Source organism: Anolis sagrei, chromosome 1 (genome assembly GCF_037176765.1).
Source record: "Anolis sagrei isolate rAnoSag1 chromosome 1, rAnoSag1.mat, whole genome shotgun sequence".
Lineage (NCBI taxonomy): Eukaryota > Metazoa > Chordata > Lepidosauria > Squamata > Dactyloidae > Anolis > Anolis sagrei.
In genome coordinates, this window is record NC_090021.1 from 83,086,119 (window position 1) to 83,099,235 (window position 13,117).

Below are 13,117 nucleotides of genomic sequence, written 5' to 3' on the forward strand. Positions count from 1 at the left end.
TGGATTTGGCTGGAAGGACTACAGCTGTTGACCCCTAAAATAAATACCATGAAAGATATATCTGACGTGATGGCATACAAATGCAGCAATAGGCAAATGAGCAGCCATCAGACCTAAGTCCAGACGGGAAAGGGAAGGTACTGATCACAGGGTCTGCATCAATGGTAGCTAATCAACCACGGATATGTTTCTTACCACTTTAAAAGCCCGGGCAGGTGCAGGCAAAGAACTGGTTTCTTCCAAATATTTCTCCCATGAAAAATGCTTGGGATGTGGATAATCTAAAAGGTAGAATCATATATGCAATAGACATATCATCCAACATGTATTTCCCAGAAGTAGCTGTGTTAGTCTCTTGCAGCATAAAAAGGATGAAAAGAGGGGGAGGAGGGGTAATGGTAGCAGCATCTTTCTGGTCTTTAGTTTTGCATGAGTGTTTTTAGATATAAACCCAAGCTCATGCAAAAATAAAAACCGAGGCTTCAAGGTCTAACTACATTCTACATCCAGAGCTAGTTATTACTGTAATTTCAAAACAACAGTAAGTGTGATTTGTATTCTTCTCTTCCCATATAAAGTAACAGGGTATGTGATTCTACTTGTGGCAAGAGCAACAGGTACCAAGACCCATCCCTTGGGACTCTGATACCTCATACTTCCATTTTCTTTTCTGAATAGTAGATGTATGAAGATGGTAGACTACCAGCAAGTATTTGTCTTGTAAAACAGTTGCCCAGGGGCACTCTGTAGTCGGAGCAGGAGAAGCATCAGCACCTGAAAAGGTGAGATGAGACAGATCCCCCTCCTCAGACCAAACTACTGTGTCTTGGTGCAGCTGCACTCAAAAACATACACACTGAGTGAGGATGGGCCTTAGAAAGCACATATGTCCTCACATTGGGTGTGTGTGTGGGGGGACGGGGGACACTAAGGTTTGCTATCTCTTCTACATTGGGTGTCAACAAGAAGTAGGAAAAGTAGGAGGCCTTATAATAAATATAGGCAGAGCAAAATATAGTTCACTCCAAAACCTCCAAAAAAAATAATGAGGCTGAACCCATTATTATAAGACTTATGGAGTCAAATTATCACAGAAATCATCATCATCATCATCATCATCATCATCATCATCATCATCTTTAATTACTTATTAATCGCTCTCCATCCGAGATGCTCCAGGCAATTTACACTGCAGAAGTTATACAGGATAAAACACATACATACAAATATTAAAATTAACATGGGTCAAATGCTCTAGTAAAAAGCCAGGTCTTAAGTGCTAGGATTCCCATGGTGAATTTTGACAAGCAAAAAACCAATACCCAAAGGCATGATCTTAACATTTTACACAGCTATATACTGTATATAGTCGAGTGTAAGTCAAGTTTTTCAACCCCTTTTTTTAGGCTGAAACAGCCCTCCTCGGCTTACATTTGAATAAAGGTTATTTATTATTTTACTCTATTTATTATTGTTACTATTACATTTATTATTTAACTCTACTATTGTTATTACATGTATTATTTAACTTTTATTATTATTATATTTATTATTTTTCTCTATTTATTATTATTAAATTTATTATTTTATCTATTTTATTATTATTAAATTTATTATTTTACTCTATTATTTTTATTGTTTTTGTTACATTTATTATTTTACTCTCATTACGATTTTCTAATATGTAAGCACATTTACACTGAAGAAGGTGAGAATAATGGTTTAATCAGAGTTGGACAGTCTTCTCTTAAATTACAGTTTTATGTAAATATTCAAAAACATTTTATCTTACTGATGCCTCAATTAATGTAATTTTATTGGTATTTTTGAAATTTACCTGTAGCTGTTATATTTTCCACCCTCGGCTTATACTCAAGTCAACAGGTTTTCCCAGTTTTTTTGTGGTAAAAATAGGTGCCTCATCTTACATTTGGGTCAGCTTATAGGAGTATATGGTACTCATTTCCAATGATTAAGAGTTATGTATTGATTTTAAATTTAGACAACTGCTTGCCCTGCCAGCAATCTAAGACCCCATCTACACTGCCATATAAAATCCAGATTTTCTGCTTTTAATTGGATTATATGGCAGTGTAGACTCATATAATCCCGTTCTAAGCAGATCATGGGGACATGAGAGAAGCCTCCTCGCAGGATTGCAAGACATCCGGGCGTCCCCTGGGCAACGTCTTCGTAGACGGCCGATTCTCTCAACCCAGAAGCAACCAGAGACGACTTGAAGCATGCAAACAAGGAAGCAAAACAACCAACGGTCCTTTTCAGGACCAACCATGACAATAATCGCAATCAACATCGAAGGCATGTCAGCTGCCAAAGAACAACTGCTCTATGAACTGTGCCGAGATAAGAAATGTGACGTGCTGTGTGTCCAAGAAACACACAGGGATGAACGACAGAAACGACCCAAAGTTCCAGGAATGATCCTAGTAGCGGAAAGACCACATGCGCAGTATGGAAGTGCTGTCTTTGTCAAACCAGGCCTCCAAGTCAGCAGTGCCCACAACACTGAAGAAAACAATATCGAGGTGATAACAGTAGAGCTTAATAACATCACCATCACCTCTGTGTACAAGCCCCCAAATGAAGATTTCTGCTTCTCTTCCCCCGAGAACTTTGACAGGCACCAAAGGGCGGTAGTAATTGGTGACTTCAACAGCCATAGCCATGTATGGGGCTATGCCCAAGAGGACAGAAATGGAGAGGCTGTCCTGTCCTGGTCTGAACTGCACAAACTATCACTCATCCATGATAGCAAGCTCCCACCATCCTACAACAGCGGGAGATGGCACCGAGGTTATAACCCAGACCTCTTATTTGTGAGCGACAGCATCATACAGCAATGCACCAAATCAGTGGGACCACCAATCCCAAACACACAGCACCGACCAATAATATGCCAACTGTTCCCAACAATAAGGCCTCAGGAAGTTCGGTTTAAACGAAGATACAACTTCAGAAAGGCAGATTGGACTAAATTCTCAGACATGTTAGACGACATGATCACATCGGTCGCGCCAATCCCTGAGGAATACGAACATTTTATTGAAATAGTGAAAACCTGCTCACGGGCCTCTATACCGAGAGGCTGCAGAACCCACTACCTCCAGGGCATTACTCCTGAAACAGCTGCCTTGTTGGAAAACTATTACAGGCTCCACAACGAAGACCCATTTAGTGAGCAGACTCTTCAGGCAGCGCAGAGCATTGTGTCCTCCATCTCTGAAGCCAAGAAAGAACAGTGGATCAAGTTGATCACAGAGGTCGACATGGGCAGGAGCAGCCAGAAGGCGTGGAGGCTGCTGAGACGGCTGAGCAACGATCCCTCACAAACTAATACCCATGCCAACATAAAGGCAGATCAGACAGCACACCAACTCTTGAAGAATGGGAAACCCAACCTTGCCACCAAAGTAGGAAAGAAACCAATAGCCAGACAACCAGAGATTGAGAACAACAACCTCCATGAACCCTTTACATCTACTGAATTGGACATGGCTCTCAACAAATGTAAGAATGGCAAAGCAGCTGGCTTGGATGATCTACGGATGGAACAAATCAAGAACTTTGGTCCAAAAGCAAGGTGCTGGCTGCTGGAGCTGATGAACAACTGCACTGCATCCTGTCAGATCCCCAAAATCTGGAGGAAAGCAAGAGTCATCGCCATCTTGAAGCCAGGCAAAGACCGTAATGACCCAAAAAGCTACAGACCAATCTCCCTGTTGTGCCACCTCTACAAAGTTCTGGAGAGACTTATTTTGCATAGAATTATGGAAAATATAGACCCCTGTCTGATCCCACAGCAAGCTGGCTTCAGAAAAGGCAAAAGCTGCACATCGCAAGTGCTGAACCTGACCCAGCACATAGAAGATGGCTTTGAAAGGCAGCAGATCACAGGAGCTGTCTTCATAGACTTGTCAGCAGCCTATGATACTGTGAACCACCGCCTCCTCCTGAGAAAAATGTATAATATCACAAAGGACTACCACCTCACCCGCCTCATAGGAAACCTGCTACAAAACAGGAGCTTCTTTGTTGAGTTCCAGGGCCAGAGAAGCAGATGGCGGAAACAGAAGAACGGCCTGCCTCAGGGGAGCGTGCTCGCTCCATCCATGTTCAACATCTACACAAATGACCAGCCACTGCCAGAAGGGACAGAGAGTTTCATCTATGCTGATGATCGTGCCACTACCACTCAAGCAGGGAGCTTTGAGATGGTAGAACAGAAGCTCTCCGAAGCTCTAGGTGCTCTTACTGCCTATTACAGGGAAAACCAGCTGATCCCTAATCCATCTAAAACACAGACATGCGCCTTTCACCTTAAGAACAGACAAGCATCCCGAGCCCTGAGGATTACCTGGGAAGGAATCCCACTGGAGCATTGCAGCGCACCCAAATACCTGGGAGTCACTTTGGACCGCGCTCTGACCTACAAGAAGCACTGCCTGAACATCAAACAAAAAGTGGGCGCTAGAAACAACATCATACGAAAGCTGACTGGCACAACCTGGGGATCACAACCAGACACAGTGAAGACATCTGCCCTTGCGTTATGCTACTCTGCTGCTGAGTATGCATGCCCAGTGTGGAACACATCTCATCACACTAAAACAGTGGATGTGGCTCTTAATGAGACATGCCGCATTATCACGGGATGTCTGCGCCCCACACCACTGGAGAAATTACACTGCTTAGCCGGTATTGCACCATCTGACATCCGCCGGGAAGTAGCAGCCAATAGTGAAAGGACCAAGGCAGAGACATCTCCAGCTCATCCCGTTTGGGTATCAGCCAGCACGTCAACGACTTAAATCAAGACATAGTTTTCTTAGATCTACAGAGACACTCGCTGGAACACCCCAGCAAGCGAGAGTCCAAAAGTGGCAGGCCCAAACCCAGCACCTCAATTCATGGGTGATACCAGATGAGAGACTCCCCCCTGGGCACTCAGAAGACTGGGCGACTTGGAAGGCGCTGAACAGATTGCGCTCTGGCACCACGAGATGCAGAGCCAATCTTAAGAAATGGGGCTACAGGGTGGAATCCTCGGCATGCGAGTGCGGAGAAGAACAAACCACTGACCACCTGCTGCAATGCAACCTGAGCCCTGCCACATGCACGATGGAGGACCTTCTTGCGGCAACCCCAGAGGCACTCCAAGTGGCCAGATACTGGTCAAAGGACATTTAACCAAATACCAAATTTACAAAATCTGTGTGGTTTTTTTGTTTCTTTCTTTTTTTTCTTTTTAATCTCTGTGTTTGTTTTGCTCTGTTAGAATTGTAATACAATGGTTGCTGATGACACGATAAATAAATAGCAGATCATGTGGATTATCTGTGTTTATAATCTGAATTGTATGGCAGTATAGAAGAGGCCTTGCTAAAATCACTCTGAACATAATTTTCCATATTGTACAGAGACACCATTGCTTTGTATCATGGAGATAAAACACTATCAATGTTAGGAAGCCAATCTGAACCTTTCCTGTTTATAAATCCCTTCTGTTAAAATATAACAGCCTTCAAGTCTCTTTTGGGTGACTCATACTATGGCAGAGAATTAAACCATTGCTTTGTGTGGGCTATTTTATTGAGTTTGCTACCAAGAACTACAATTAATTCACTGACAGGTTAAATATTTATGGCACATTAAAGGTTGTCCTATGAGCATATTTGCATGCCCCAGTTTCATCCCACGAAGTATTACTCATGATTTCCACATATTATTGCTTTCCATTTCCTGGTTATTGCTCCTTTCCATGATGATTTTTTTCCATGATAATCTTTACCATTTATTCACTTATCTTTCTTCATGTGATCTCATTCATCTACATGCAGCACATAGCTAAAATTAAATGCCACCTATTGAGCAATCCTAAATTCCTTGATAATGCTTTCATAAAATCTTATTTGCTAGCTGGCATAAGATATTATTTGCTCCCTTCAACCATCACAACCTCATTCTTAAATTAAGACATGAAACATGCTCTTTGGCATCTCATTATGGTGCCAATAAGAAATCTCATTATAGTTTCTTAATTTTTACAGTTATTTATCAAAACACTCCTTTATCACTGAATCTCATGGTGGTCTAGAAGTAAAATGTAAGTAATTTACAATACTTTCTGGTTTAAAACATTACATTAATTTAAACACAATACATTAGAAGAGTTTATAAGGTTAAACCATGTGTACATGTACAATTTGAAAAGCAAATGAAGTCCTGTTATAATTTGGCATGCGAAATAAATCAAATCTGGTAAGCATTTGGACTTTGAATGTGAATGGGGTGCCATAGCAAAAAAGGTCCTCTTCCACGTCTTCCCACAATGTGTTGCTCCTGTTGCTCTGACGAACAGGTAAATGTAAGATGGGTACATATAGGGAGAGGCTTTCCTTCAAATATCAAGGTCCCAAGCCATTTAGGACACTGAGGCCCCTTCTACACTGCCATACAAAATCCAGATTTTCTGCTTTAAACGGGATTATAATCCAGTTCAAAGCAGATAATGTGGATTATTTGTTTTGATAATATGGATTGTATGACAGTGCAGAAGGGGCCTGAATATCATCACTGTTTGAATTCAAACTGGAAGACAAATGTCAGCCAGTGAAGTTCCTTTAAAACCAGTATTCAGTGCTGGTCAAATAATAATCTCGTCAGCAATCTAGTAATCTAGTCAGTTTCTGCATTTTGCACAAGCTGCAGATTTAAAATAATCTACAAGGGTACATAGAGTACAATACAGAAATCTAGATAGGAAGTTACCAGTGTTTGGGGGGGGGGGGAGGGTGTGTGTGGCCACAGTGGCTATCCCTGTCCAGGGAAGGCTACAGCTGGTGAACCAACTGAAACCTACGTAAAGGATTCTGTGCTATGGCTGACTTGGGTATCCCGTGACAAAGATAGATGTAATAATTCACCCAAATTGAGGAAACAGGAGTGCAATCCTACTCAGGCTATAAAATTGCCCAAGCCCCAACCCAAGAATCACGAATGCACCTGTCTTACCGGAATTGACCTTCATCCAGGGTTTTAAAGCATTCAGTCACACAGCCCAGCTGGCTCAGAAAAGACCCAGAGCTTGGTTTAATGACCATACTGATGAGACTGCATTTTAAAATTTCTAGTACCTTATAATTATTTTAATACAAAAAAGTGTACCTGGAGGGGTTATAAGTGTCTTCCTGTGTTCCTTGCACCATCCAACTGGATGAATATGGGGACTAGCTGCTTCACACCTGCAAATAAAATATTTTGTAAAGATTATTGGGTTTTCAAAATGTCCTAGGCACTACTATGGCCATAACTCCAAAAATACATTCTTAAGGTTGATGCCTATAAAGTGCACCTCCATGTTTAACTAAAAGGGAAGAACTTTTAACTATTGAAGGGTGGATGGTGAATGTTTACCTTTCCAACAGTAGAGTTTTAGCAACAGGAAAAATACTGATAAAGGGTCATCTACACTGTACAATAAATACAGTATGATAACACCAACTGCCATGGTTCAGTGCTATTGAAGATGGGATTTGTAGTTTTGTGAAGCACTAGCACTTTCTGCAGAGAATGCTAAAAAGCCTATTACTATTATTAATTTATTTGTATCCTGCAGTTATCTCTGTGATTGAGACACAAAGAGGCTCCGTAAAACTACAACTTCCATGATCCTCTTCACTGAGTCATGGCAGTTAAAGTTGTGTCAAACTATGTGAATTAATTCTACAGTGTACGTTTACCTTAGTTTTAAACCTGGATCAATCTTAATTGTAACTTGTATTTCATCTAAAGCATCCTATGGTCAATGGGACATACATGAACAGCTGGGTTGCCTGCTAAAAGGAAACAAGCTACAGTATGTAATGCCTTCTCGAAGTGAATTCATTTGACTAAATATAGGACAGACCTTAAACATTCTAATCCTTATTCTTGCTTTGGCTGTATTAAAATTATGTTTACTCAGTACAGGCATCTGAATAGATATTTACAAGCTTGGGTAGAGATTACATTGCTATTTGTTGTTATTGTTTTGTTGAAGATATTTTCAGGAAAGTGAAAATAACTCTATGGAGAGGCAGGGAATAATTATTTTAAAAGTACAGTAATAAAATATGCATGCTAAAATATTAAAATACCCCACACGACCCCAATAAAAGTCCCAATAATGTTACTAGGAATGCTTAATGAACTGTAGTTTGAAGACGATAATATAATATCTAGTTCTTAACTTTTTTCTTCTCAGAATTAGCAACAATACCAAGAGCCAACACATTTTCCTACAGAATGCTTAAAACTGGGAATAATTACTTAAATAGCAGTACCCTAAAAGTTAAATTTAAAAATAATAGGCAACAATCATACAATGGCAAAAATAATAATAATAATTTCAATCTGTGTATCTTCTCCATTGCTCTGTTGCCACTTTCATTTATTTTTGCTCAGTAAAACCAGTCAATGCACAAATCATCTTATAGCCCCATCTAGTGTTCAGATGTAAAACTCACAATCAACACATACCTTATGCTAAATTACTGTAAAATGACAACCCACTCCTTCCCCCAAGTTAACACTGCAGCTTGTTATACAGTATTTTATGTGATTTATATTTACTCATTGGACATGTATCTCTTATGAGTAAAAACCAAGCATATAACACACATTTCCAAACTAAGCATGAAGTGAACGGGAGATGGAGAAAATGGGGTTTCTAGTTTTCCTTTTAGCCAATCTTGCACTTCCCTGCTGGCTTCAGAGGAAGGTGCTTCATTGCCTCCATAATCAGCCTAGAAATGCTATGTAGGGCTCCTGGGAGGAAATCCTGTGCATGGAATTTGTGCTGACATAATGATTAGGAGAGTGGTTAAATACCAAACTACTTAAATTAACTTGTTACGTGCCTTCTTATTCATTTCTGAATTATGGTGACCTGAAGGTAACTCCATCACAGGATTTTATTGCCAAGATTTTATTGCCTTCGTCTTTGGATGAGAAAGTGTGACTTGATCCAACACCGGCTTCCTTGCTGTATTTTCTTTCCCAGTCATGCAAACCTGCCCTCAATTTATTCGTAAGTCCAACTTATACACAGCTATATACTGTATATATATGGCACTCATAGCTCCCCTAGCAACCACTCGCCCCTTAAGAAAAGTCTTCCCTCACCCTTGAACACCAACGTCTAGGCTTGAAATGTCAGCCTAGTTCTGTTGCCCAATTTAGGCACAGCATGCAGACAAAGAAGTTATTTTCAAAAGCCATACCAATAGTCATAGCTTTCATCCCAATTGTCAAAATGAACCAGGAAACGGCTGTCCACGATGTCAGTTACCGTAGCAACACATATGAACGCAGGGTTTTTTCTGTCTACGGCTTCCAGCTTCATTCCCACCCGGAATCCTGATGGAATCACCGTCTAATCAAATAAAGGTTTTAAAAAGTAATTGTGAGATCATTTTATTTAACTGCATGGAGTAATGTGACATCAGACATCATCTTTAAAATGCAGATTTAGAATAAATTAAATATCATAAATTCTGCTATTTATAACATCAGGTTGCTTACCAGTGTTCATGGTATTAAAAAAACAAGTTCCACAACATTTTGGAAATACTACAATTATGTTCATCACTAAACAAAGATGAAAGAAATGTCCTGACTAGTTTAAAAGGTAAAGGTTTCTCCTTGACATTAAGACCACTCATGTCCAACTCTGGGTGTATGTGTGTGTGTGTGCTCATCTCCATTTCTAAGCCAAAGACACCTCCAAAGTCATATGGCCGGCATGACTGCATGGAGTGCCATTACCCTCCCACTGGAGCGGTACCTATTGATCTACTCACATTTATTATGTTTTCAGACTGCTAGGTTGGCAGAAGCTGGGGCTAACAGCAGGAGCTCACTCCGCTCCCCAGATTCAAACCACCGACCTTCTGGTCAGCATGTTCAGCTGCTAACCGTTTTATCCTGCCATGTCACTGGGGTCAGTTTAGTAAACTCCTAACTAGTTTAGTAAGCCATAAAAATATACCTTGCCTAGTATAGTATGCCATAAAAATGAGATGTTCTGCCTAGCTGTATAGTACTAAGAAAATAGACAGGACCACAGAAACCATCTGGATACTACAGGAAGAGGTTGCTCTTTGGGTGCATATACCCCAAGCATGGGCAAACATCAGCCCTACAGGTGTTTTGGACTTCAACTCCTACAACTCCTAACAGCCAGTATGCTCACTGGGATTTCTAGGAGTTGAAGTCCAAAACACCTGGAGGGCAAAAGCTTGTCCATGCTTGATCTACAATGTAGATTGACACTACTTTGTACTGCCATGACTCAATGCTATATAATCCTGGGATTGGTAGTTTGGTGAGGCACCAGCACTCTTTGGTAGAGAAGGTGGAAAAGTTCATAAAACTACAACTCACTTGATTCTATAACGTTGAGCCATGGCAAACTACATCCTTAGTTACTGCTACCTTGGACCTGTTTCACCTGCAGGACCCTGTTCTTTATAAAACCGTAGTCCTGGCTCAACAGAAACTGTCCATCATTCTGCAGAAAACTTACTGACCAGAAGGCTGGCAGTTCAAAGCTGCAGGTCAGGGTGAGCTCCCACTGTTAGCCCTAGCTTCTGTCAACCTAGCAGTTCAAAAACATGCAAAATGTGAGTAGATCAATAGGTACCACCTTGGTGGGAAGGTAAAAGGCATCCCATGCAGCCATGCTGGCAACACGATCAGGAGATGTCTACGGACAACAGACTCCTCAGCATGGAAAAGTAACAAGAGCACCTCCTCATGGCTGGAGTTGAGCACCGTCTCCAGACGCTGGAGATGAAAAGGGAGAAGCCTTGCATTTGTCTGTCATTGTTATTCACTGTATAAAAGGCATTGAATATTTGCCTATGCATGTGTATAATGTAATCTGAGTCCCCTCGGGGAAATAGAGTGGAATATAAATAAAGTGCATTATTATTATTATTATTATTATTATTATTATTATTATTACTATTATTATTATTATTAGAGTTTGTTTTTCATAGGAAAGAGGTGGTGAATAGATTCAGGGAGCAGCCATCAGAGTCAAACAGGGCAGTGGGAAATTTGAAGAGAAGAGACAATGACAAAGCCATGAAACAGGTGAGGTGGAGCGGGAATGGTCTATTGTGACTCCATCTCACTATAAATATGCCCTATTCCACAACCTGCAGATATGTGTAGTGCCTAAAGGTGGATCGTTAGGGCAGAATAAATATTCTATTGGTGTACCACCCGACAATTGGCAGATAAAGTGGTGTCAAAGTGTATTAATTCTACAGTGAAAATAGTATGCCAATAGTCTCAATAGTCCCCCTTTCTGAGATTAGCTAGGGTAGGCTCAGAGCTTATGTTTATTAACAAGGAGAAGAAGCAGTAGCAGCAGGCGTAATTCTAATATTCTATGTGATATAACTGCACTATAATAAACAGCAATACTCAGTAGATGTGCCACCATTCCTCATTTAGGGAATTATTTCCCATGTTTTAGCTCTGAGGAGCATGGTATGGTGGTTTAAGCTCTGGATTATGACTGGAGACAAGAGTTTGAATCTCCACTTGGCCACAAAAAGGCTGTTCTATGACTATGTACAGGAACTCCTGGTGGCGCAGCAGATTAAACCACTGAACTGCTGAATTTGTTGATTGAAAAGTTGGCAGTTCAAATCTGGGGAGCGGGATGAGCTCCTGCTATTAGGCCCAGCTTCTGCCAACCTAGCTGTTCCAAAACATGCACGTGTGAGTATATCAATACTCACATTTGTAGATCAGCGGAAAGGTAATGACGCTCCATGCAGTCATGCTGGCCACATGACCTTGGAGGTGTCTACAGACAACACCAGCTCTTTGGCTTAGAAATGGCGATGAGCACCACCCCCTAGAGGCGGATACGACTGGACGTAATGTCAAGGGAAAACCTTGACCTATGACTTTGGACATTCCAGGCTAAGAAGTAGGCAGTGGCAAACTCTTTTCTAAACAAATTTTGCCAAGAAAACCTTGTTACAGAGTTGCTGTAAATCAGAAACAACTTAGAGGCACACAACAAGAAGTTGAGATTTATTTTAACTAAGATCAAGGACAACAGCAAATTATAAGAAAGCTACTGACAATAAAGTAGCCAAGTACAGCGAAAGAAAACTTACTGTGTTTTGGTTTTCAAATAAGGATTTAGGAGCAGCTTGAGCCTTGCATTTCTTCAGGTATGCAGGCCAATTAAATTCATCTTCTTTATATCCTGAAGAAGCCCGTGAAAGAAAAAGAAAGAAGATAAAATATTCATTAATTCTGAGATGAAGTTATGTCAACTGCAGCCACCTCTGTTAAAACTCATTTTCACTATCTGCCAAATCATCCATTGCCAGTATAAGCTGGAAAAACTTCCTAAAAAAAACTTCCTGTTTTTGGAAACTTAATTGTCAGCAGTATTCTAATTTAGAATGCAAGAACAGTAATTAACTAACAGCTTCTCCTAAAGCGGTCCAGAGGTACAGATACTAAAACTAAACCATCTGCTTCTCTTCAAAAGCTTACAAGTATCCATTTTCTAGTAGACACAGAATATCTGCAGACAACATACACTTATGAATTGTATTTAACTCTTGCAACCAACAAAACAAAGGTATTTTATTGATCAGCCTATTGCCTTATCAACACATATACAATATAAACACAACATACAGTGCAACCAACAAGACGCAGTGTTTGGGAAGAAAAAATAGGCCAAAATCCTTCAAACAACTTATCAAGTTTGGTTTGTAGTCCTAATACAAAGAGGCCATTTAATTATTTTATTATGTCATTATAATCATCATAAAGAAATCAGAAGAGGCTGGAACCAAGTAGCACCATTATGAGTTTTTGGGGATATCAATTCACTTCCACAAATGTGCTGAAGCTGTATGCTATAAAGCACACAGGTATCTCTTTGAACACTACAACCACCAGTAGCGCATGATGTAAATAAGGAAATGCTTCATTCCAGTGGTGGAATCCCTGTTTGTAACTGCAAAAATGGTTCTCATGAAAGAAGAACTGACTAATATAAAGAAAATAAATAGGA

The 13,117-nt window shown here is 40.4% G+C and overlaps 1 protein-coding gene across 3 annotated transcripts in view; it reads right to left on the reverse strand.

The window, feature by feature from the left end:
- The window catches only part of L3MBTL3 (L3MBTL histone methyl-lysine binding protein 3), a 90,675-nt gene that overhangs the window by 27,392 nt on the left and 50,166 nt on the right, over positions 1-13,117 (reverse strand). For all 3 annotated transcript variants that reach the window (XM_067466775.1, XM_067466774.1, XM_067466772.1), the window contains 4 exons: positions 12,201-12,292; positions 9,282-9,433; positions 7,186-7,262; positions 196-281 (listed from right to left, as the gene is read on the reverse strand). In XM_067466775.1, coding sequence (XP_067322876.1) covers positions 196-281; positions 7,186-7,262; positions 9,282-9,433; positions 12,201-12,292 — 407 coding nt within the window. The remainder of the gene's footprint in view (positions 1-195; positions 282-7,185; positions 7,263-9,281; positions 9,434-12,200; positions 12,293-13,117) is intronic.